This window comes from Cherax quadricarinatus, chromosome 51 (assembly GCF_038502225.1).
Source record: "Cherax quadricarinatus isolate ZL_2023a chromosome 51, ASM3850222v1, whole genome shotgun sequence".
Lineage (NCBI taxonomy): Eukaryota > Metazoa > Arthropoda > Malacostraca > Decapoda > Parastacidae > Cherax > Cherax quadricarinatus.
The window spans coordinates 21,239,375-21,266,079 of NC_091342.1; the positions used below are offsets into that span (position 1 = coordinate 21,239,375).

Here is a 26,705-nt window from a genome sequence, read left to right on the forward strand (position 1 = left end):
ACCATCTACGAGGTTAGAGATACATTAATACCATCTACGAGGTTAGAGATACATTAATACCATCTACGAGGTTAGAGATACATTAATACCATCTACGAGGTTAGAGATACATTAATCTACGAGGTTAGAGATATATTAACACAGTCTACGAGGTTAGATACACATGATCACAATCTACGAGGTTAGAGATACATTAACACAATCTACGAGGTTAGATACACATGATCACAATCTACGAGGTTAGAGATACATTAACACAATCTACGAGGTTAGAGATACATTAACACAATCTACGAGGTTAGATACACATGATCACAATCTACGAGGTTAGAGATGCATTAACACAATCTACGAGGTTAGAGATACATTAACACAATCTACGAGGTTAGAGATACATTAACACAATCTACGAGGTTAGATACACATGATCACAATCGACGAGGTTAGAGATACATTAACACAATATACGAGGTTAGATACACATGATCACAATCTACGAGGTTAGAGATACATTAATACCATCTACGAGGTTAGAGATACATTAATACCATCTACGAGGTTAGAGGGACATTAATACCATCTACGAGGTTAGAGATACATTAATACCATCTACGAGGTTAGATACACATGGTCACAATCTACGAGGTTAGAGATACATTAATACCATCTACGAGGTTAGATACACATGATCACAATCTACGAGGTTAGAGATACATTAATACCATCTACGAGGTTAGATACACATGATCACAATCTACGAGGTTAGAGATACATTAATACCATCTACGAGGTTAGATACACATGATCACAATCTACGAGGTTAGAGATACATTAATACCATCTACGAGGTTAGATACACATGATCACAATCTACGAGGTTAGAGGTACATTAATACCATCTACGAGGTTAGATACACATGATCACAATCTACGAGGTTAGAGATACATTAATACCATCTACGAGGTTAGATACACATGATCACAATCTACGAGGTTAGAGATACCTTAATACCATCTACGAGGTTAGATACACATGATCACAATCTACGAGGTTAGAGATACATTAATACCATCTACGAGGTTAGAGATACATTAATACCATCTACGAGGTTAGAGATACATTAACACAATCTACGAGGTTAGAGACACATTAACACAATCTACGATGTTAGAGATACATTAATACCATCTACGAGGTTAGAGATACATTAATACCATGTACGAGGTTAGAGATACATTAATACCATCTACGAGGTTAGAGATACATTAATACCATCTACAAGGTTAGAGATACATTAATACCATCTACGAGGTTAGAGATACATTAATACTATCTACGAGGTTAGAGATACATTAACACAATCTACGAGGTTAGAGATACATTAATACCATCTACGAGGTTAGAGATACATTAATACCATCTACGAGGTTAGAGATACATTAACACAATCTACGAGGTTAGAGACACATTAACACAATCTACGATGTTAGAGATACATTAATACCATCTACGAGGTTAGAGATACATTAATACCATCTACGAGGTTAGAGATACATTAATACCATCTACGAGGTTAGAGATACATTAATACCATCTACGAGGTTAGAGATACATTAATACCATCTACGAGGTTAGAGATACATTAATACCATCTACGAGGTTAGAGATACATTAATACCATATACGAGGTTAGAGATACATTAATGCCATCTACGAGGTTAGAGATACATTAATACCATCTACGAGGTTAGAGATACATTAATTCCATCTACGAGGTTAGAGATACATTAATACCATCTACGAGGTTATAGATACATTAATACCATCTCCGAGGTTAGAGATACATTAATCTACGAGGTTAGAGATATATTAACACAGTCTACGAGGTTAGATACACATGATCACAATCTACGAGGTTAGAGATACATTAACACAATCTACGAGGTTAGATACACATGATCACAATCTACGAGGTTAGAGATACATTAACACAATCTACGAGGTTAGAGATACATTAACACAATCTACGAGGTTAGAGATACATTAACACAATCTACGAGGTTAGAGATACCCTAACACAATCTACGAGTTTAGATACACATGATCACAATCTACGAGGTTAGAGATACATTAACACAATCTACGAGGTTAGAGATACATTAACACAATCTACGAGGTTAGATACACATGACCACAATCTACGAGGTTAGAGATACATTAACACAATCTACGAGGTTAGAGATACATTAACACAATCTACGAGGTTAGAGATACATTAACACAATCTACGAGGTTAGATACACATGATCACAATCGACGAGGTTAGAGATACATTAACACAATATACGAGGTTAGATACACATGATCACAATCTACGAGGTTAGAGATACATTAACACAATCTACGAGGTTAGAGATACATTAACACAATATACGAGGTTAGAGATAAATTAACACAATCTACGAGGTTAGAGATACACTAACACAATCTACGAGGTTAGATACACATGATCACAATCTACGAGGTTAGAGATACATTAACACAATCTACGAGGTTAGAGATACATTAACACAATCTACGAGGTTAGATACACATGATCACAATCGACGAGGTTAGAGATACATTAACACAATATACGAGGTTAGATACACATGATCACAATCTACGAGGTTAGAGATACATTAACACAATCTACGAGGTTAGAGATACAGTAACGCAATATACGAGGTTAGAGATACATTAACACAATCTACGAGGTTAAAGACACATTAACACAATCTACGAGGTTAGAGATACATTAACACAATATACGAGGTTAGATACACATGATCACAATCTACGAGGACCGAGTGATCGTTGGTAAAGTTGAGGAGACAGCGCTTTCTACGTTACTTCTTACTTTCAATGAATTTAGTTCTGGTTTTAATTGATTCTGGTTACTTACGCTTGGTACGATAGCATTTTTGTCGAGCGTTTTATTTATGTTCGTAGCTTTTATTGTATTTTAATGTTATATTTGTTTTATTGTGTGTTATGTGTATTTTTTTTTTTTTTTTGCAAAGACCCCTGAGTGACCTACTCGGTTAAAGTACTCAGTAAATATCACAGCTACTACTGATTGTATTAACATCCGTGGAGCGAGATTATTCAGATCTACCGGAAATATCAGAAACACTGCCGGAATAATGGTAAGAGTCTTTAAGAGGAAACTAGACAGTTACCTCCACTAGAACTATAACATTCAATGCAAGGGATGCCAGGCCAGTGATAATACTCAAGTTACTTCTCTCTAGGCTAAGATACTGTTCTACTTTTAACTCCGTTCAAGGCAGGCGAAATTGCAGACAAAAATTTGCAGAGAACCTTCCTTGTTGGTATAGCTATAGTCAGGCACCAGAAATACTAGGAAAGTTTGAGGTCCCTCCATCTGTATTCCTTGGAACATACGAGAGAGATACGGCATAATCTACACCTGGAAAATTTTAGACAGATTGGTCTCAAATCTGCACACAAAAAAGATTTTCCATGAAAGTGAATAGTTTGGCAGAGAGTGCAAAACACCCCTCCCCCTCCCCTCATGAAAAGCAGAGGACCATGAGTACACAAGGAAAATAACCAACAAATACATGGCTGTCTTCAAGAAAGAACTGAAGAAATTTCCCAAGTCACTTCCTGATTAGCCGGGCTGTAGTGCTTACGTTGAATTTTACGTGGCTAGCACCAGCAGCCTGGTTGATCAGGTCTTCCACCTGGAGGCCTGACCTGGGATCGGGCCCCGAGGGCGTTGACCCTCGGAAGAGTCTCCAGACAGACTCCAGGTAAATACACCATCAACTAAACTGTGATGGATATGTGGGGCAGCGGGCCCACATATCCATCAAAAGTGTCTGGTGCTTGCGTGTTTGACCAGGTAAGCACCAGACAAGCCTGACATAAGGCAGGGCTGCAGGAGTAGGAAAATTCGGGAAGCCTTTAAAAGGTATATCAGAGGTCAAAAGTAAAGTGCTTTGGTTCTGATCAAGGGCTCTTGATCCGATGAATTGGAAACATCCATCTCTTCCTTGAATCAAACTTGGTTGCCTTCCATTTCCCAGGCACTGTATAACCCTTCTGGATTTCGGGCTTTCCCGTGAAAATATTGAAGAATAGTGTACAAATTAATAGATTTATGCACGTGTCTGGGTCATAGATGAATACACCCTCCCCTTTATTCACGTGTCTAGGTCTTCAAGTCAGTAGTTTTCACTTAGGGGTAGGGGTTGTTGGGTTGTATGCATGTTTGTGTCAAATATTTATTTTTCATAGAACACTGAAATTATTTTTGGTCCCTGCGCTCTGAAATGTTAACATTCGTACCTTGCTGCTCCATACTTTCCTCCAGGACAGTGATTGTTGTACTGTATCAGCTGTACAGCTGAGGAATTTCTTTCATAGCGATGGAGATCTTGTGAAATAGGAACATTTTCGTGCGTGACAGTAGTGGTCAGAAAGAGAATTATGATACACTCAGTTCTGACAGGACCAACTAAGGCGTGCGAGGAGTGTGTCAGGCACAAACAAGGGGAGACTGTGAGAACTGTAATGTAGACCGTGGGGAGTGTAGGGCGAGGGAGACAGTGTGCTTCATCACAGAACTTCCTCATTTACTTGAGATGTATTGAGCGTGATGGTGAGGAAGTCACTTATGATGTGGCAAACTTGTATCAGTTGAGGGAAGCCTCAGTGGTCCTTCCTTGCTCAGTCCTCAGGTTGCCTCTTATTCACTGTCCTACCGTTAATTATTGACTCTGAGTGATAAACGAAAGCACAGAGTGAAGCTGGGAGCCAAACATATGTCTCATTAAATAAATGTCATCTATGGTTTAATAGTAGAATTTCCCCAGTGTAAATGGTTACTTAGTTGATTTGTTTTGTTAAAGGATTATGAGCGCCCGGGGGGGGGGATGGAAGAGTATGCGTTGGCCTGAAAATATTTACGGGGAGTTATTGCTTTTTTTTTTTGGCGCCTGGGGCTGATCAGGCCTAGTTGGCAGCCTGATGACTCGGGCAATTCTCAGTCCGGCGTAGGTACGAAAGTCCGGCTCATTAAGAACAGTTTCTAAGAATTGTTAACTATTGGTGCCAAAAGTGGCTTTTTTATTGTGCACTGCAACTCATGTGAGGGTCCAGCTGAAGGAGCGTTTGAGGTAACGAAGGGTGATTATCAGAGCCCATTAGATGGTTATATCTTTGTAGATTACCAAGTGAAGTTATTTCATAGATCACGTTCTAACCGTATAGTAGGTAATTGATCTTGGTGATGCAAAATATAAATAAATTTCAAGATTTCGGATATTTTCCAGTAAGGTGATTTACTTATTCCTAGAAAGAATATCAGTTAATTTTCTGGAGAATCTAAGTTTTCTCTTCCTGTCTTTGTTTACATTTTATAACACATTTAACATTTTATGTGTATAATCTCCATACAAACTGAAATGCTCAAGATATTTGTAGCGTAGTGTTAATCAAGCAGCAACACTATCTTGTCTCCTTTTAAGAAGCATTTCTTGATGCTGATGATGGGCTCTTGATTCAAGTAAAGGTATTATCCCTTTTCTCGAATCAAACCTAATCACCTCTCATTCATCAGGCGCTGTATGACCCGTAGGGGTTTATTACTTAATCATAATATATCATGTAGTGTACTGCTGATCTTTGTAGAAGCGTACATGTATCTTGTTAAAGCGTAAACCAAGCTGTGTTACGTGTGTGTTATCTAGCCAGGAGACCATTTAATTTCCTCCCGTCTGTTAGATAAATGCTATCGACTGAATATGCCTCATTTATAAAGGCTATAAATTACTTTTATAAGCATCAAGAAGATTCTTATCTATTAAATATTGATTACAGCAAAATCCATGTATGTTCATCGTGAGATATACTTTTCGTTTTTTTTACGCATATAAATATAATTCTCGGTAAATATATCTTGATTCACTCTTGTGTTTCAGTGTTGTACTCATTTACCACATGCTTGTAGCCACTAGCTCAAATTGGAGAAATAACTTTGTGAATTATTCTAGTAAATATTTTCTCGTGTCGCCTAGTTCAATAATTAAGTACCTGAATTGTAAACTGAGCCTCCAACTATGTTCTTCACGCAGCTTTTTTTTTAATGCAAGATCTTCAATCGAAGAACAATAATGCGTTTATTAGTATACTACTCGCAGAGCCAAATATAGTGTGACTTTCACAAAGACTCTATATTGAGGACTACTTTGATAACGAAATGATACCTGGGTTCATTTTATTTAGCTGCGCTCAAAAATAAAAAAGACTAAGAGGCGGGGAAAATGGCCTGTGTGTTAGTCGCTAATTTGTAGTGAACACTTCACACCGCAATTAGTTTTGTCGAAGTTCCTGTGGCTTATGAGTGACTTATTTCCACCCATTCCCCAGTGTTCTTGTATCCCTCATAAAGAGCCGGTCTACCCTATCTCTACCCCTTAATATTTTGTCATAATAATATCTGCTCTTGTTCTTCATTCCTCCGGTGAGAGAAGACAAAGTTCTCGCTCTCCATATTCGTAGCATATTCCTCCTTGCTACCTATCTTACGCTCTTCCTAACGTTCTCATGTTTCATTTTGTATTTTGCTAGGTGTGGATTCCACACTTGCAATTCATATTCAAGAACGTATGAGATTAAGTGTCATAAATGAGTCTTTTCCACGTTTGAGTCTTGTATTTGGAAGCTTAGCCTTATGATATTTTTCTATTTATTTGCATCTCAGGAGACAGGGTTGGTGAAATGGTTATTCCCAGGCGTATTTATTAACTTTATGTGAGCTTTGCTTCCTTACTCTACCGCTTTCCTACCAGATGGTACTCATGTTCTCCTATTCTCGTCTCCCAGCTTTGCAACTTAGCATTTGCCAGGATTATATTCCAGCAATTATTTGTTCGATTATTCATGAAGTTTATCCAGGTCTTGGAACGTTCTTTCGTTCTCTTCAGTTTCTATTCACAAATAAGCCGCACATGAGAGAGGAGCATACGACGACGTTTCGGTCTGACTTGGACTGAAATGACTTTGTAAATGGACTGAAACGTCGTCGTAAGCTCCTCTTTCCTATGTATTGTTCCAGTCACGATATTGTACCTTTTTGTTATTTATCCAGTATCTATTTCTATAAGTTTGGCGTCACTGCCAGCAAGGATATACAAGACCTGTAACCACGTATCCCAGGAACAACAGTTGTATGGGGCCCAACCCTCATCCTTGTGCAACTGTATTAGTTACTGCCATTAAGTTTCATCCCTTGTAGTGTTTTCTAGCTTTCTAGTTTTCTAGTTTGTGTGTGTTTTTGTTGTTTAATTCATTTTACCTGTTTGTGTTTGCTTGGGTTTAGCTCCAGCTCTCGTCCTTCCACTTAACTTTCAGGCAGCTGTCAAAATTTCACTGTTGTATTTACTTAGTAATTGTGTGGAACAGAATCCTTGTGTTCTATAACATGGCAGTACGTGTCACTCCTTTGTTAATCTTTCTTTGCATAACATATTTGTAACTTTTCTGTGGCTTGTTGGATGTACATTTTATACCTGTCTCCTTGCTTTGTATCCTACCTCAGTATTTTGTATATCCCGATATCTTCCCTTGATCTCCGTTCTTCCGAAATGTCTCGCATTTTACAGGGGTCAAGGCACAGCTTCTGAACTCTGTTCTTAAACTATCAACCAGCACTGATAGTTCCTTGCCCATGTTTGCCCGTATCTCTCTTTCCTCGCATTTCAAATAATTTGTCCCTATCCAGTATCAGTTTTTCACATTTACGTGGGTATCTTGTGCGTCGTAATGTCTTCCTCTGTCCTTTTCTTTCCAAAGGTTGAAAGAATAAGTTCCCGTAGTTTCTCCTCAGTGCTCACTTGTCTCGGTTCCGGAACTGATCATGATTGAAGGTTAGAGCTCCTATTCATCTTTGATGGTGGTGTTGAGTGCACTGTTGATAGCCTTGACGTGTCTTGTAGCGTGTCGTAAAGAAGTATTTAAATTCTTGAAGTTGGTCCTCTGGTTTTCAAACTTTATATACTCTGCCAAAGGTGTGTACACCTTCCGTCGTATAGTTGGACTGAGGTACACTCCTAAATCCTTCTTCATGTTGGGTTCTCTGGGCAATCCTCTTCTCTCCAGCAGCCGAGTATCCTCTTACTAACAGTCGTCTCCATTACTTTAAACATGGCTCATGCCAATAATTCACTGTCTTCGGTTTGTTCGTGTGTGAAATTATTCATTTCAGTTTGTGGGTGATAACCGTGTGTTTACTAGCTGAATTCAACCTACTGGGCTAGCTGTTATTAACTCCCTTAGAAAAATGTCCATATTTAACTACATTTTCTTTATAAATCTGTGTTGATAAGAAAAACACATTCTGTATTTCGACACGTAAGGGGCAGACTGTTAAAAATATATATTGTTGATGAGAAGGGTAAGGGAAGGCAGGGATTAAGTCTTGGGGTGGGGTAAGGTAGTACAGTTGGAAGTGTGGTGGTGTTTTTAGTGATGCACGTCATTGTGGTTCTTGTGAGTAGTGCTTTCTTGGATTAGAGCATCACTGTCCACATTTATTTTTAAATTGAAGGCTGGTCGCTGCCGTGGCCTGGGAAGGGGAGGAGGAATGGGGGGGGGGGGGGCGGAGGTCTTGATGTATTCAATATGAGCGCGTGATGTTGATGATGCCTTCCTTCACTTGGCTCACATGTTTTCCTTATACATGTTTGTGTAGTGATGCAGCCCACCCTCACACCCTACGTGAACGTGTTGTTTTTAGCGCGTGTGCGTACTTGCCTGTTCGTGGTTGCAAATAGGATGAATCTGGAGGTTAGACTCTACTGGAGAGCGTTCTAGGGGTCAACACCTCCGCGGCCCTGACCATGACCAAGCCTCCCGGTAGATCAAGGCCTGATCAGTTAGGCTGTTACTATTGGCCGCACGCTGCTCGGCTGGTCAGAAACTGACCAACTTTAGGTATCTGTTTAATTATCCCTTGAAGAAAACTAGGGGTCTGTTAGTAGTCTTCCTTGTGTATTATCGAGGCTGTTGAATAGTCTTGGGTCCCTTACACTTATTGTGTTCTCTCAGTGCATTTATTGGCACCCCTACTTTTAATTAGAGGTATATTGCACCGTTTCTCCAGCTTTTTCCTGTCATACGGAGTGATTCCCATGTGAAGATTTACTTTCTCGTAACCTCATGGCCCCTTTCATACCTATTCTTAAAACTATGTATGGAATTGGGTTGTATTACTTTGTCCGGGTCATTCTACTTCCTGACCACACTGAGGCTGAAGAAATACTTCTCAAACCCCTGTGATTTATCAGTTACTTTACCTTCCAACTGTGCTCTTATGTATTCTATATGTCTTTGTCATATCTTCCCTTGTTCTTCTATCCTCAAATGTTGTCAGGTTCAGTTCCTTTAGCTTCTCCTCGTACCTCATACCACTTAGGTCTAGAACTAGTCTCGTTGCATACCTCTGCTTTATCAAGTAAGAGTTCCATGCAGGTGCTACATATTCCAAGATGGACGTGACGTATATCGTATATAGGACCATGAATGACTTTCTGTTGAGATCCCTGAAAGCTACTCGTAGACAAGTCAAATGATCATTTACTGCAGAGGTTATTTAGTATATGTACCACAATAACGTCCCGGACTATTCAACATCTTACCAAAAGATATCAGAAACACTGCTGGAACAAGTGTAGAAGTCTTCAAAAGGAAACTGGACAAGGTGCCAGATCAACCAGGCTGTGATGGATATATGGATCAGTGGGCCACCAGCAGCAAAAGCCTGCTTGACCAGACAAGCATCAGGCGAACCTGGCCCAAGGCCGGGCTCTGGGAGTAGAAAAGCTCTCGGAATTCATCAAAAATATATCAGAAGTGATAAAATCGGCACTGTGTACACTAATGCACATTAGTACAATAAGAGAAAACACAATAAGTGTCCGGGGCCCAAGACAGTTCAACAGCCTCCCACCAGCCATAAGGGAAATTACTAATGGACCCCTGGTTGTCTTCAAGAGGGAGGTGGACAGATACCTGAAGTCAATGCCGGATCAGCCTGGAGGTTACCTGGAGGTTATTCCGGGGATCAACGCCCCCGCGGCCCGGTCCATGACCAGGCCTCCCGGTGGTTCGTACGTTGAACTACGTGCGGCCATCAGTAACAACCTAGTTGATATGGCCCTGATCCACCGAAAGGCCTGGTCATGTATCGTGCCGCGGGGGCGTTGATCCCTGGGATACCATCCAGGTAGACTCCAGGTGTGTTCATCTCTAAGACATTGTCCTTAAGGGAGGTTTGCAACATCTGTCTTCAAATCTGTTTCCGGTCTATTTGCCCTTTTATCAATTTTCATAATCATGCATTCGAAAGGGTTGAATTCAAGTAGCCACTTGTCTGACCAATCTTGCAGGTTATCCAGGCATATTTATAGCCTACCCTTATACAATCTTTTTTTCTCTCAGCAATAATTATATATCTGCGAGCAGGGCTTGACATGACGCTATCTGGTATGTCATTCACATATACCAGAAACAATACTGCTCTAATACTGATCCTTGCAGAAACACACTTGTTAAACTTTGGCATTATGACTTCTCGGACAAACACACTTTGTCTCATTCCGTAAGGTACTTTTAGATCCAGTGAAGCACGTTCCCGTTTATTCCCACATGCTACTCAAGTTTTTTGCCCTAGTCCCTCGTGAGATATAAAATACCTTCATGCAACCTAAGCAAATGCAGTCCTCCTAGCTTTGTTTTTCCTTCCTCACTTCTGTCTTACACTGTCATAAAACTCCAGCAGATTTAGGAAACAGTATTTGTCATCGCTAAACCTGCTGGTTATTGTTTATGAGACCACTTCTGTTGAAGTGCTCCACGACTCTCCAACTGATTATCTTCTGCATTACATAGTACGCATGTCATTGATATTGGTTTGTGTTTTAACACCACCTGTCTGTTTCCTTGAATATAAGAGCTACATCTGTTGTGGGGTTCGAAAGGAGATAACGAGGGTTGAAGATAAACACACTTGTGGATGATAACACTATATATTGTCAGACTGTGGTAAGGGAGCCCAACCTGCCGTGTGTTGCCTGGTAGACCTATGCGTGGATTGAGAAGTTACAGAGGTATTCACGTACACATGCGCATCACGTGACGTCACACACAGTCACTAGGCCTAGTAAGGGATCGTCTGTATAAAACACATGGATGGTACTATAATACTCAGATAAGCTATACAACACATGTAGGGGATCAGCAACTATGCTGACACATATAGCTTCCTCTGACAGTTACCCCGTGTCTTTTGACTTCGTCTCGCGGAATTAGAATTAATCGTGTCATTACGATTTCTTGAGTCAGTTAGAATTAATGCTTCGCCCTCACCGCCTCACATTGCGACCTCACTCTACATTACCACTCCACATTGCGACCTCATTCTACCAGGCCACATTACGACCTCACTCTACATTACCACTCCACATTGCGACCTCACTCTACATTACCAGCAAGGTCAGAGGGAAGACGTACCTTGTTATGAATGGCGGGATGGGGGTGGTGGTGAAGGGGAATTAAGGGAGAGGATCGAGCAGAGGGGTGGAAAGGGAAGGGGCGAGGAGGGGCGAGGAAGGGATGATTGAGAAGGGTAGGTGGTTGTGGTGAGGGGTGAAGGGGATCGGGAGCCTGTTAACCCCCAGTTTATGGTTCCCTTGGGAATGTCCCTTTTTATGGCACACGATGGCGTCACCATCTCCATTGTGGAGGATGGCTGGCTGGCACCCCTGGAGCAGTGCCACCCTTATGGCACGCTGGCAACCCTGGTCATGACACCACCCACAACCTTATTCATGATACCTTTTATAATCTTGGTTTTGACACCACCCTCGGTCTAGGTCACGATAAGCTTCATAATCCAGGATTAACACCACCTGGATTATGACACCTACATCTTAACTTGTGGTACACCCACTCTAGGTCCTGACACCCAAAACATTGGGTAGGAAGCATAAAGCAGGATGACCACTAAACGTTTTGCACTCTGGAATATGAGATGAGAGGTAAATTACATCTTGACCCATCTTTACTCTCGTAAGTCTCTTAATAGATTATGTTCATGTAATGCTTTCTTCCAGTATAGGCCTGGTCTCGGTGATCGATGATCGGTGAACGGTAGTGTGTCCACTGCCTGTGACCGTTGGCCAGAGTTTTAACTTCTCTCACAGCCCGGCTTAGGGCTAGGCTTTTCGGATAGTTGCCAAGTCAGCCAGGCTGTTGCTGTTAGCGGCCCGCTAGCTCACATATCCATAACAGCCTGGCACTTGGCAGCGTTAGTGATCCAGTTTCTTCAAGGATCCTACACTTATTCCAGCATAGTTTATTGCTATGCTGACTGGAAATTGTCATTACACTCTTGAAAAAGCACTAAACCCAGTGGAGCCATGGAATGCCTGGGGAATGTAAAGCAATCACTTCAATGCCTCTTCCCTGAAGGAATATTTCCGTTGTGATTTTTAATCCATATAATACTGTGTATACACTCCTTGGTGAGTTAAGAACCAGTGAAGGTTATTATTCCATATAAAGAGTTATTTATATCCATAACCTGAAAGTAATCGATGACAAGAATAGCACCATGTTAACTCACTGTTAAATTAACAGGACAGGTGGTAATGTTCTTATAATAGTATCTTGCATAAATAGGCGAGTACAAGCATAGATGTATGCACAGTATATATGACAGAAATTTACCATAACTGTGAAAAAAGAATTTGCCAGCCATTTTCCATTTCTGGAATTGTTTTAATACAATGTAGTATGTGGTGCGTATGTATGTAAATGGCAACACTCTTCTTCCCGAGTAAGACAAGCAAAAATTTTTGTATGCAAGAATTTCACAAAAATCATTCTAAACCTAATGAAAAATATATATTTCATTGTGTTTGTTTATCAATAAATTATTGTAAGCTTATTTAACCCTTAAACGGTCCAAACGTATATATACGTTCACTCGCGTAGCGCCCCAAATTTTTTGAGGAAAAAAAATCTTTTCTTTTAAAAGGAAAAAAGAGCATATGGTACCCAGGCATGCCCAATTATTTTAATATGGTGCACAGTGAGTGTGCACACCCATTCTCTCATGTCTAGTTGACTCAGGCTTATTGTGGCAATGTTGAATGAATGACAAAGAAAACGTATATATACGTTTGGGGCGCTATGCGCATGAATGTATATATACGTTTGGACCGTTTAAGGGTTAAAATATATTTAGCTGGATTAAGCTAAATTAAATTGCACAGATTTTCGCTTGCCTTATTTGGCAAGAAGAGCATTGCAATTTAAGCCAAAATCGCAAGTTTTACCTAATCGGCATAACATTCTATATATCTATCTATATATATATATATATATATATATATATATATATATATATATATATATATATATAGATATAATATGCAAAGAATTACAGACAGGTGATCTTAATGTAAAACAAGCCACGGGGGGTGAAAATCTTTAGCTCAAGTACTTTCACTTCTCAGTGCATCATCAGGAGCTATGCAGAGTTGCAAGGCAGCAACTGAAGGAGTGAGGGGAAGTTTTTTCCTCAGAGTAGCACACTGCGGGTTGACACCAGCCATAGCCTCACTCTGACCGTTGCCTCACACTCAGAGTGAAACTTTGGCTGGTATCAACGTGCACTGTGCTACTCTGAGGGAAAAAAACTTCCCCTCACTCCTTCAGTTGCTGCCTTGCAACTTTGCTTTTCATCTCATCCCCTGCATGCATCAGCCTTACTAGAGATTTGAACAATGCAAGGAATTCGCGAGAGCATGCGAAATATACACAAACACTGATCTCTGGCTGAAGGAGACTCGAACCTACGAACCTTAGGACAAGGTACACAGTGCTTTACCAATCTACCCACACTGGACAATACCTTGGCATGTAGCATCCGCTACACGTTCGATCCAAGGCAGCCAGCTTTCAGGGAGAAGGCTTACAGCTTTTCATCTCATCCCCTGCATGCATCAGCCTTACTAGAGATTTGAACAATGCAAGGAATTCGCGAGAGCATGCGAAATATACACAAACACTGATCTCTGGCTGAAGGAGACTCGAACCTACGAACCTTAGGACAAGGTACGCAGTGCTTTACCAATCTACCCACACTGGACAATACCTTGGCGTGTAGCATGATATTGTTTATTTGGATTTTAGTAAAGCTTTCGATAGAGTACCTCACAAGAGACTCTTAAGAAAAGTGGCAGCTCATGATGAAAAGCTGTAAGCCTTCTCCCTGAAAGCTGGCTGCCTTGGATCGAACGTGTAGCGGATGCTACACGCCAAGGTATTGTCCAGTGTGGGTAGATTGGTAAAGCACTGCGTACCTTGTCCTAAGGTTCGTAGGTTCGAGTCTCCTTCAGCCAGAGATCAGTGTTTATATATATATATATATATATATATATATATATATATATATATATATATGTGTGTGTATATATATATATATATATATATATATATATATATATATATATGTGCGTGTATATATATATATATATATATATATATATATATATATATATATATATATATATATATATATATATATATATGTGTGTGTGTATATATATATATATATATATATATATATATATATATATATATATATATATATATATATATATATATATATATATATGGCCCCATCGCCAAAAAGGTGCTTACCAACATGCTCAGGGTTGCAACATCAGACAGGGAGATTGCCAGTCTCCAAGCTGTGAGCGCACCTCACTCTTGGGACTTCCTCCAAACAGTTCCCTTATCGGCAATGGGAACGCACCTCAACCCTAAGACCCTCTGTATTGCAGTGGCTCTGTGCCTTGCTGCCCCAATTCACACAGAACATACGTGTATTTGCAGCAATGTGCAAGCCGACCAATATGGTCTACATGGTCTTAACTGTTCCAAAATCAAGGGCTGGCATGCAAGACACAATGAGATCAATGACATCATAAAGAGAACCCTTGCTACAGCTGGATGTCCAGCCGAGAGGGAGCCCCGATCACTAGTAGCCAACTATACCCACAACCCAGCAAACTGCCCTGATGGAATCACCATCTATCCTTGGAAGAATGGCAAGCTCTTAACATGGGACTATACCTGTGTGTCCACACTGGCTGACACCTATATCCTTCACAGTGTCGGGTGACAAGGAGGAGCTGATGACCACAGGGAGGAGTACAAGATCGGCAAGTACAGGGACATAAGGCAACAGTATCAATTTGTCCCAGTGGGATCAGCGACCTTGGGATCATGGGAAAAACATGCCACACGTTTCCTTAAAGAACCGGGTTCCAGACTCATCGACACTACCAGGGACCCAAGGGCAGCCACTTTCATGTTCCAGTGCCTCAGTGTGGCCATCCAGAGAGGAAATGCATGCTGCATTTCCTCTGGAGGAGATTGATAATATTTGATATATTGTACCAATGTACTCATGTTTGTGCTTTCTATCAGTGTATTCTGTCTCTTAATAAATTACATCTTTTCTTTCTTTCAACATACCAGCCATATCCCATCGAGGTGGGGTGGCCCAAAAGGAAAAACGAAAGTTTCTCCTTTTAAATTAATTAATATATACAGAAGGGGTTACTAGCCCCTTGCTCCCGGCATTTTTGTCGCCTCTTATGACACACATGGCTTACGGAGGAAGAATTCTGTTCTACTTCCTCATGGATAAATAAAGTACATATATGATATTAATTATAGTTGGTGGTAAGAGAAGAAAATATTCAAATAGCTCCTGGGAGAACCTTGAGTTTTCCCTAAGGTACGTTTATTGTCTTCTCTGAGGATGAGGGTCCCCAATAAAGTTCTAGAGGTGGTATTTCCCTATAAAATATATGTGTATATATATATATATATATATATATATATATATATATATATATATATATATATATATATATATATATATATATATATACGTACAGTGGACCCCCGCATAACGATCACCTCCGAATGCGACCAATTATGTAAGTGTATTTATGTAAGTGCGTTTGTACGTGTATGTTTGGGGGTCTGAAATGGACTAATCTACTTCACAATATTCCTTATGGGAACAAATTCGGTCAGTACTGGCACCTGAACATACTTCTGGAGTGAAAAAATATCGTTAACCGGGGGTCCACTATATATATATATATATATGTATATATATATATATGTATATATATATATATATATATATATATATATATATATATGTATATATATATATATATATGTATATATATATATATATATATATATACTATACATACATATATACACACAGTGGACCCCCGGTTTACGATATTATTTCATTCCAGAAGTATGTTCAGGTGCCAGTACTGAACGAATTTGTTCCCATAAGAAATATTGTGAATTAGATTAGTCCATTTCAGACCCCCAAACATACACGTACAAATGCACTTACATAAATACACTTACATAATTGGTCGCATTAGGAGCTGATCGTAAAGCGGGGGTCCACTGTATATATATATATATATACTATATGTAAAACTGGTCAATTAGCAAGAACTCATTTAAAATTAAGTCCTTTCTAAAATTTTCTCTTATACGTTTAAAGATATATTTTTTTTTCAATAATGTTAATGTAAAAAATTTTAATTTTGCTCCAAAAGAATCTTAGAAAACTTACCTAACCTTATTATAACAAGAACAATTTATTTTAGCCTAGCCCAACTAAATATATTTTAGATTCGTTTACAATAATTTAATACTAAACAAACACAGTGAAATATATTTTTTTCGTTAGGTTCAGAATGATTTTGGCGAAATTATTGCATACACCAATTTTCACTTGTCCTATATGGCAAGATGAGCGTTGCTATTTAAGCCAAGATCGCAAGTTCTGCCTATTCGGCACGACATATATACATACATACATACATACATACAGACAGACAGAAGTTTTGAATCATGAATTTAAGCACTTAATTGTGGGTTATTTATTTTCAGTGATGTGGACACGGAATCCGGTCTCATCCCGGGCAATTCTGGTAGTTCATCAAGCTCAAGTCTTTCACACGGGTAAGTAATGATTGAGTAATGTCAGTTTTATGCCACATGTTATTTGATTCGTTATTTTGGGTTTTGCATGTTGCAGAGTTAAAGCTTTAAAACTATAGTATTGTTTATAATTAATGGGCTAACAAATAATTGCATATAAATTGCAAATATAGTCCTGTATGGCTACATTACTTGTAGTAATAAGTAAGTTCATATTGGTATGTAGTGGATCACATTGAGGTCATTCCATTACTTAGTTGATTCCAGAAACAAAAATATTCTTAAAGAAAAAGTAGTATAAAAATTTGCATGAAAATTAGAAAGTAGATTTTGTAACAAGGGGCGAGTTTATTATCCAACATTACTCATCCCATGAATGAAGATAACACCATAGTTGGTACATTTTGTCCCAAATAGTTGACATGCCATGGCTGAAACTGACTTCATCTTCGGCCATTACAAGAATCAGGTGCCTCCATCATTACAAATTATCATGATGTCATTCCTACAAATCCTGCACAATTTTACAAAATACTACAAACCTACATTGTGCTTATGTTGCTCACGTGTTAGGGGTATTTGTTTCATACTCGTATTATTTGAAAAATCTTAAGATGCAGTTCTGGAGTGTTTATCCTCCTTTCCATACAATTTACATTGTTTTTCCTACATTGGTGTTTCTACACCAACCTGTAACATGTTGTATATCAATGGTATTCAGTACCAACAAGATGATGAGTTAGAAACATGCCCAGATGCTGCACATATTTCTAATTCATCAACCTGTAACATATACAGGTAACCTAAACTAATCTTGACTGTGACTCTCTCAACAGTATTATTTTCACCTTTCTTACTCTACATAACATTTATTTGATGCAAGTGTTTCACCTAATGCATCATTATTGTAATGATGTAAATCTTACTCACTGTATGATCTAAAGGGTTTAGTGCTTTCATGGGATGATGTGATGATAATACTTTCTCACTGATTTCATCCTCAAAATTTTAAGTGATTTTTTTCGTTGTTATCTTCTACAGTGTTTCCTCAAACCCGTGTAGTCATACAGTTTTTCCTGTGTTCCTATTCAGTGAAATTCATCAGCATACTCTCATTCTCTTCATAAAATGATTAATACAGTAATGTATTACTTAATATTCTAGTATTTGGCATTTATTTATATGCCCTCTACAATACTGTTATACTGAATATATCAGCAAGTCAGTTATTGTTCTGTTAACAGTAGTGTTTTGACTTTTTAAACAGCTAGTTCAGTTTGTGTTGATACAAATTCCTGAACTCTTAGAGACTTTTCAAGATGTTAGACAATATTTTGTTCTAAGTACAGTAAGCAGCACTGGCATCAATGCCATTATCAGGATCAAGTGCTCCATTGGTGATCATATGAGCCTGACCCCCATATTATTCAATGTTCATCATGACTAAGTATTCACTGTTCACTACAGTTAATGATAGAATTGACTTGCTCATATTTTAACCCTTAAACTGTCCAAACAAATTTACGTTCACATGCGTAGTGCTCCAAAAGTAGATCTATGTTTCTTTTACATATTTTCAAATATAACAAAAAAAAAAGTAGATCAAAGTTTTTTACACATTTTCAAATGTAAAGAAAAGAAAAGAAGATTTACTTTTCTACATACTTTCAAATGTTGAAAAAACATAGATCTACGTTTGGACAGTTTAAAGGTTAATGACATTTATGGTACTAAGGAAAGTTGTGATGCAATGTGCAGTGCTTTTATCTTTCATGAGACTATTAAAGTATAGAAGTCTGACACTCTATCTTTTATGGTGATATATGATACTCGTTAGTATTTTCATTCAACATTAACATCAGCAGATCATAAGTGAGATGGACAAGAATGAAATTCTCTGCTCCTTTAGGAATAGAGATGATGATGGTTTCCTTACATATTTGTTGGAATATCTATATATAAATATAACAAGTTAAATGTATAGTTATGTCTTCTTGAATTTTAGTAAGCTCTTCAGTTTTCCCTTAGATTAAACTATTGTCATCAAGAGCTGTTGAAGGGCTTCATTTTAATTGCATTCCATATTTCTGAGTCATTAATTGGCAAGTCAGCTACATTATCTCTGATGAGTCATTGCTCCATCCCTCCATTAATTATTATTCTCTCCTGGGGGTCCAGATGTGCCTTGTGGAGGAGCATTTGTGTATCTTGGCCATAAGTAGAGAGGTATAACTTTGGGCACATTTTTGGAGTAAGGAAAGGGATAGCTTATGTTTATTTGAAACATTGTGTCACATGAAGATTCACTCTCTCAGGAACATTTGTTAACTGAACTTATGCCAGTTTTTATAAGCCTGTTTGTCTTTATTTTATAAGCTTATAGTCTACATTCATGCTGCATGTCCAGTTGTGCCCATACAAAATAACCAACAATGTATGTAGAAAATGTGCTCTCTACATTCACTAGTTTTATTTTGCTTTTTACCACACATTAAACACTTCCCTTCTTTGTTACATTTCATATTTAATAGATTTTGATCTCGCTTGGCCAAAATTAATTCAATAAATAACTTATGGACTATTGCTGCACTATAATCATTATGTAGTAAATACTGGCATGCAAGTGTAATGCCAGTGATTTGATACAGTATTTAGCCCTGTTAAAAATATTAACAAGTGTTTACTAAATTAACAATATATAAAAATAATAAACATACTTTCATTGTTGACCCCAGCAAATTTTGGGAAAAAAATTTGTACTGTAATACAACTGATAAAATTACATGGGTGCAAAGTTAGACAGAATCTATTTTAGGCCAAGCTTACCCACTTCTCATTATTGTCACCAGTTTGCCTCCTGGACTATCCATTGGTCACAAGAAACTGCTCATTTTAACCATCAAAATTCCCCTGTTAAGCACCCTGAAATTAGTAGTAATTTTTCTAATTTTACTGTTTTCAATAAATTCCAGTATAAAAACAAGTCCAAAATAGAAATTGTACTCTTTCCAGCCTTTCTCTGTTCATTAATCATATCATTAGTTATATAACATTGCCCTCCATTTTGAATTCATCATCACATAAAATATAGTAAACTTTTCCTCCTAATTTTCCTCTTACAGGAATAATCACAACCAAGAATACTTGGTAATAGTTTAGGCTGTCCCAGTAATTGACAATGCCTAAGTAAAAACCCATTAAACTGACGGGGGAGTAGAGGCCCCCACCCTTCTTTAGGAAAATCACAAAATCAGTCAATCATTCTTCTCAGATTTAACACATGTTTCAAGACATTGTCTGTTAAACTGACTGGCACAGATCTTGTCCATTTCATTAGTATTCTATTTGATTTATCTATTGGCACTGTGAAACAACCAGTGAACCTTTGAAAACCACCCTAAGAAAATGGCCAAATTTACTGTTTTAACCCAAATTCAAGGTCAGAGGTTAGCAGTGCCCTGTCTGGGGCAGGATTTTTTTTTATACTGCATGCCTAAACCACTGCACAGACCCATTATCTCATGTCTAGGCCAAATTTTGTTATTCATAGCAAATTTGAGGTTGCTTTGATTTATGTATAGTTATAAGTGTGAGACCTTGACCCCCATGACATTGTTGAAGTTTTTCTTCTTCTTTGAGGACAAGGGTTCCCAGTTAGCATCAGAGGAGGTACTTTCCCAGATATGAATTTTTATTTTTTCTAAAAAATAATAATTATGCAATTAGTTTTTTTTTAGCTATATTATCTTTAGTATGTATAAAACTCAGTGGTTCTGTAAAGAAAAAAGAAATCTTTGGTAATAAAATTGTGCCAGTACAGCATATAGTGTAGCTTTTAAGCTCAGGTTTCTGCTCCATCATACTTGGATGTACAAATATGATGGATGGATGTACAGTACTGTATAGTCAGCAACAGCTTTTGTTGTACTTACTAAATGTATAATTTTGAAAGCAAATAGTAATGCTTTATTATGATGAACCTTGAAAGTACAGTGGACACTTATCAGCAGGTGAAAAAACTCGCATAGAGACTGACACACAGTGTAGAAAGAGACTTTATTTTGATATCCATCTAAGATCTTTACTCATAGATCATTTGCTGAAAATCTCAGTTATAAATCAAAATAGTCTCTTTCTACACTGTTTCTGTCTCCATATAAGTTCAATCATTTCATAGTGTATTATGTTTCCCTCTAATAATTCTTCTGTCTCTACAGCCTGGATAGCCCGAGCACGTCCTTCGAGCATGTAGTGTCTCGGACAGATGCACCATTACCTGCCCCAGTCCTCGAAAATGACTCTGACATTGAGGCAGAGGTGGATCTTCCAAACTGGCAAAAACTAGTCTCTGACGAGGAAATTAAGAAGCTCAAGCCTAAAGAGCGCAAGAGGCAGGACACCATAAATGGTATGTAGCAGCATATATTTATACTTCTGTACTTTTATTTGCCTTCTCTAACTTTCATGATTGTAATTATGCTATGCTTGTTTAGTAAGACAAGCAAATACAGAAAGAAAGTTGGTAAGGCATTTTTCTTTCCACACATCTATTGTTTTTTGTATAGGTAAAAGGTGATTCTTAACACTGATGTGACATTCAGGTGAATGACTGGACCAGTACTAAAAAGAAAAGTATAAAGTAAATGCTAGTCTTGGCCTATGTTAGTTAAATGTGTATGGAAATAAGTACAATAAGTATAATAAATGTTTACTAACCTGGTGTCGGGATGTCTGTCTGTTCTAGGGATCATCACTGTTATGGCCCAGTCATAGACTAGTTTTCTTGTATCATATTATAAATGATAGACTGCATATAATACTCACAGGTTAATAAAAAAAATTATGTAAGACACTAAAGATGCTGAAGTGTTACTCATGCATCTTACTTATCATCTAGACCTCTTGGTTGATGGCCTCACCGGTCAGGTTGTTTGTGCATGCATCATGCAATTTGATGAAAGCACCAGAGAATAATTTGCAGATACTTGTCAAGTTATCTCTTGAAGACAGTAAATGGTTGATAATCTCCATCAGCTTTAAAAGCAAGGCTTTGGGCCCTTTATCCATATTGATTTATTTCTTAGTTTACTTGTTGCACCTTGACTTTTCATTGGTGCTATTTTGTTTCATAATGGTTATTTTTGTGTTCAGATTTATGGGTAGTTCCTTCAGTAAAAACTTCTCATATGCTAACTTTTTCTCCCTTGATGATGTGAAGAGAGTAGTAAGGGAGAAAAAGTTAGCATATGAGAAGTTTTTACAAAGTAGAAGTGATGAAAGGAGGGAAGAGTATATGGAGAAAAAGAGAGAGGTTAAGAGAGTGGTGAAGCAATGTAAAAAGAGAGCAAATGAGAGGGTGGGTGAGATGTTATCAACAAATTTTGTTGAAAATAAGAAAAAGTTTTGGAGTGAGATTAACAAGTTAAGAAACCCTAGAGAACAAATGGATTTGTCAGTTAAAAATAGGAGAGGAGAGTTATTAAATGGAGAGTTAGAGGTATTGGGAAGATGGAGGGAATATTTTGAGGAATTGTTAAATGTTGATGAAGATAGGGAAGCTGTGATTTCGTGTATAGGGCAAGGAGGAACAACATCTTGTAGGAGTGAGGAAGAGCCAGTTGTGAGTGTGGGGGAAGTTCGTGAGGCAGTAGGTAAAATGAAAGGGGGTAAGGCAGCCGGGATTGATGGGATAAAGATAGAAATGTTAAAAGCAGGTGGGGATATAGTTTTGGAGTGGTTGGTGCAATTATTTAATAAATGTATGGAAGAGGGTAAGGTACCTAGGGATTGGCAGAGAGCATGCATAGTTCATTTGTATAAAGGCAAAGGGGATAAAAGAGAGTGCAAAAATTATAGGGGGATAAGTCTGTTGAGTATACCTGGCAAAGTGTATGGTAGAGTTATTATTGAAAGAATTAAGAGTAAGACGGAGAATAGGATAGCAGATGAACAAGGAGGCTTTAGGAAAGGTAGGGGGTGTGTGGACCAGGTGTTTACAGTGAAATATATAAGTGAACAGTATTTAGATAAGGCTAAAGAGGTCTTTGTAGCATTTATGGATTTGGAAAAGGCATATGACAGGGTGGATAGGGGGGCAATGTGGCAGATGTTGCACGTGTATGGTGTAGGAGGTAGGTTACTGAAAGCAGTGAAGAGTTTTTACGAGGATAGTGAGGCTCAAGTTAGAGTATGTAGGAAAGAGGGAAATTATTTCCCAGTAAAAGTAGGCCTTAGACAAGGATGTGTGATGTCACCGTGGTTGTTTAATATATTTATAGATGGGGTTGTAAGAGAAGTAAATGCGAGGGTCTTGGCAAGAGGCGTGGAGTTAAAAGATAAAGAATCACACATAAAGTGGGAGTTGTCACAGTTGCTCTTTGCTGATGACACGGTGCTCTTGGGAGATTCTGAAGAGAAGTTGCAGAGATTGGTGGATGAATTTGGTAGGGTGTGCAAAAGAAGAAAATTGAAAGTGAATACAGGAAAGAGTAAGGTTATGAGGATAACAAAAAGATTAGGTGATGAAAGATTGGATATCAGATTGGAGGGAGAGAGTATGGAGGAGGTGAATGTATTCAGATATTTGGGAGTGGACGTGTCAGCGGATGGGTCTATGAAAGATGAGGTGAATCATAGAATTGATGAGGGGAAAAGGGTGAGTGGTGCACTTAGGAGTCTGTGGAGACAAAGAACTTTGTCCTTGGAGGCAAAGAGGGGAATGTATGAGAGTACAGTTTTACCAACGCTCTTATATGGGTGTGAAGCATGGGTGATGAATGTTGCAGCGAGGAGAAGGCTGGAGGCAGTGGAGATGTCATGTCTGAGAGCAATGTGTGGTGTGAATATAATGCAGAGAATTCGTAGTTTGGAAGTTAGGAGGAGGTGCGGGATTACCAAAACTGTTGTCCAGAGGGCTGAGGAAGGGTTGTTGACGTGGTTCGGACATGTGGAGAGAATGGAGCGAAACAGAATAACTTCAAGAGTGTATCAGTCTGTAGTGGAAGGAAGGCGGGGTAGGGGTCGGCCTAGGAAAGGTTGGAGGGAGGGGGTAAAGGAGGTTTTGTGTGCGAGGGGCTTGGACTTCCAGCAGGCATGCGTGAGCGTGTTTGATAGGAGTGAATGGAGACAAATGGTTTTTAATACTTGACGTGCTGTTGGAGTGTGAGCAAAGTAACATTTATGAAGGGGTTCAGGGAAACCGGCAGGCCGGACTTGAGTCCTGGAGATGGGAAGTACAGTGCCTGCACTCTGAAGGAGGGGTGTTAATGTTGCAGTTTAAAAACTGTAGTGTAAAGCACCCTTCTGGCAAGACAGTGATGGAGTGAATGATGGTGAAAGTTTTTCTTTTTCGGGCCACCCTGCCTTGGTGGGAATCGGCCGGTGTGATAAAAAAAAAAAAATATTATATATCGTCATTGTCAGTTCTCCAAAGGGATTTTAGACATTCATAATAATTTGGGTATTTTAAAAGATGCAAGTTGTGAAAGTTTTCTGCTTTTCCAGATCCAAAATTTTATCAGCCTTAAATGAGTTGTTAGTGTACAGCAATTTCAGTCTTACACTACAACTGCCTTGAAAGTATACAGTACAGTATTATCATAGGGTTATCTTTTGTTTCTGAAATTTCTTATTATCTAGTCTGTCATTATCCTTGTAGCTGTTATTGTGTTTTTTGAGCATAAGATCTTCCAACATGGTTATTTTCAGGTCCCTTACATTTATCCTTTGTTTTATAGAGTAATGTGATGACATTTTATACTCTGTTCCAGTTTCTTAAAATTTTCAGTTGTACAGTAATGTATGTGAAGGTTTACAGGTGAGCATGTGGATTTATGATCCACTGGAAACCTTGGCTCGTGTCCTCTGTGAATGCCACTTTCATACACTTTAAATTTTATTCTCTGTTAAATGATGATACGATGCTGTGATATATTTTTTTGCCTGTGCTGTATATTAGAATGAGAAAGAGAATTGGGATTGAGTACCTTTCCTTGAGGAACAGAATTTTCCATATGGAGAAAAGATATTTTGCAAAACATGTTTATATTAAGTTAATGTTGTGCTTTGTGTAGAGCTTCGTCAAGCTATAACTTCATAAAATAGTACATAGAGCAGAACATTTTCCCAGTATAAGCTTATTCTGCAGTGTGTATCTTATTCCTACTATTACTGACACTGGCAGTAGTATGCTACATGAATTCAGATTTTTTCAGGTGGAGACTTGATTTTATTTTATCATTTTATCAATCACAGAATTACTTATTGGGTCTGGCATGTTAGTTCTAATTCTGTCTACCAATCTTTCCAGTTACTTATTTGGAACAGACTTTTTTGTGTGCTATTACACTTGCTGAAGGAATTGTGTACTGTATATTACATTAGCATTATGTTGTTATTGCAGTGTATCCAAAATCACGTCATATTGGTCTAATATACACATGTACGAGGTGTGTAAATAGTGTGTTGTGCTTACTGTACGTACATTATTGGCTGTTAGTTGAGGTTTTTAACAAAAGAATTAGTACAGTATCCTCAGAATAATGAATGCATCACACCCAAAGAAAATATAGGAAAAGTGATGAAGGTACACTGTTGTACCTCAGTACATTCACGTCAACCAATTACCTTATTCAGCCTCTATACTTTTATTTTCTATCCACCTACTGTAAATATTCTGTTAAAGCATTCTTTAATTTCAGAATTGTTCCACACTGAGCGGACACATGTACGGGTCTTAAAAGTTTTAAAACACCTATTTCAAGTACCCATGACAGAAGCAGAACTGTTACCAAAAGATCAGTTGGACATTCTTTTTCCCAATATGGACCAAATGTTGGAAATTCATATAGTCTTCAACCAAGCAATGAAGAAGAGGAGAGAAGAAGAACCGCTCGTTTTTAGAGTAGGGGACCTTCTTATTGATATGGCAAGTATATTATTTCTTTATTAATTGATTACTTCTCAGTTTTGTAAATATTTTCTTTCTTGGGAATTATTTTTTTCAACAAGTCGGCCATCTCCCACCAAGGCAGGGTGACCCAAAAAGAAAGAAAATCCCAAAAAAGAAAATACTTTCATCATCATTCAACACTTTCACCTCACTCACACATAATCACTGTCTTTGCAGAGGCACTCAGATACAACAGTTTAGAAGTCTCTCCAAATTCAATATCCCAAACCCTTCCTTTAAAGTGCAGGCATTGTACTTCCCATTTCCAGAACTCAAGTCCGGCTAACCGGTTTCCCTAAATCCCTTCATTAAATATTACCCTGCTCACACTCCAACAGCTTGTCAGATCATAAAAACCACTCGTCTCCTATCTAACATGCTCACACATGCTTGCTGGAAGTCCAAGCCCCTCACCCACAAAACCTTTTTTTACCCCTTCCCTCCAACCTTTTCGAGGATGACCCCTACCCCTCCTTTCCCTATAGATTTATACGCTCTCCAAGTCATTCTACTTTGATCCATTCTCTCTAAATGACCAAACCACCTCAACAACCCCTCTTCAGCCCTCTGACTAATACTTTTAGTAACTCCACACCTCCTAATTTCCACACTCCAAATTCTCTG

At 38.4% G+C, this 26,705-nt stretch overlaps 1 protein-coding gene across 4 annotated transcripts in view; it reads left to right on the forward strand.

The window, feature by feature from the left end:
• Nucleotides 1–26,705, forward strand: part of LOC128694634 (rho guanine nucleotide exchange factor 11) — a 542,499-nt gene that overhangs the window by 157,995 nt on the left and 357,799 nt on the right. For all 4 annotated transcript variants that reach the window (XM_070095945.1, XM_070095944.1, XM_070095946.1 and 1 more), the window contains 3 exons: nucleotides 17,081–17,152; nucleotides 21,349–21,539; nucleotides 25,831–26,057. In XM_070095945.1, coding sequence (XP_069952046.1) covers nucleotides 17,081–17,152; nucleotides 21,349–21,539; nucleotides 25,831–26,057 — 490 coding nt within the window. The remainder of the gene's footprint in view (nucleotides 1–17,080; nucleotides 17,153–21,348; nucleotides 21,540–25,830; nucleotides 26,058–26,705) is intronic.